Source organism: Penaeus vannamei, chromosome 10 (assembly GCF_042767895.1).
Source record: "Penaeus vannamei isolate JL-2024 chromosome 10, ASM4276789v1, whole genome shotgun sequence".
NCBI classification, from domain to species: domain Eukaryota; kingdom Metazoa; phylum Arthropoda; class Malacostraca; order Decapoda; family Penaeidae; genus Penaeus; species Penaeus vannamei.
In genome coordinates, this window is record NC_091558.1 from 10,569,112 (window position 1) to 10,570,013 (window position 902).

The window sequence follows — 902 nt, forward strand, 5'->3', positions numbered from 1 at the left end:
GAAGTATATCTGTCAATAATGAACTATATCTGTCAATAATTGAACTATATCTGTCAATAATTGAACTATATCTGTCAATAATTGAACTATGTTTGTCATGTTCCTCAGTGAGAGAGAAGCTATTTTCTCTTTTTATGATATGGGCGTGTGTAAAAGTGTGCATTAACTGCCAGGACAGTATTAATCATAATTTATCATCCTTTTAATGCCTCTTCCAGCATTCAAATGTACATGTAATCTATTATATTCATAGCCTGTTTGAACACTACCATAGAACATAACATTAATAACGATATTAGTATTGAAATGATGATAGCCTTACCAATGCTGGTGATAATACCGATTATTATTAATTTTGATTGGTGTAAATCACATATCAGGGCCTTGAATCTGACTCAATGAGGCAGGAACTCGGGCGGGTTGTGACCTTGACCTGTAGAGATCGTCCTCAGGTCAGGAACCATTCAAAAGCCTCTTCCCGCTCGTTTCCCTCACCAGTGTTCCTCTCGTTCGATCACCAAGATGGATAACTTTGAGTACATTTTTTCTTATCCGTCTGACGTGGCTGCCTCTCAATATGGGTCTGACGCGGCTGGATATGCTTGGACGTTTGGAGACGTTGTGGGGGTGTCCTCGAGGGACATCATGGACCACTTAATAGGAGCGCCCTTGCCGCCCCCGAAGAGACAGCGCCTTCGACCTCCGAGTGATCTCTCAGGGTGTCAGCCTTCCTATGCGAGTTACTCCACTCCCTTTGTTGGGAGGCCATCGCAATCGGATCTGGACGCAGCTTCATGGTTGGCCTCGGTGTCTGCGCCCCACGAAAAGGAGGCGATTTCACCCTCGCCTGCTCCAGCGCCTCCTTCAGTAAGCCAAGAATTCAAGAGCGCTCTCGGCCCCGT

At 45.1% G+C, this 902-nt stretch overlaps 1 protein-coding gene across 1 annotated transcript in view; it reads left to right on the forward strand.

Moving 5' to 3' along the window:
- The first annotated feature begins 522 nt into the window (after positions 1 to 522).
- LOC113816718 (fez family zinc finger protein 2) overlaps positions 523 to 902 on the forward strand; it is a 909-nt gene continuing 529 nt past the window's right edge. Inside the window, exon 1 of the mRNA XM_027368775.2 lies at positions 523 to 902. This exon is cut by the window's right edge and continues 529 nt beyond it. Within this exon, the coding sequence (XP_027224576.2) occupies positions 523 to 902 (380 nt within the window).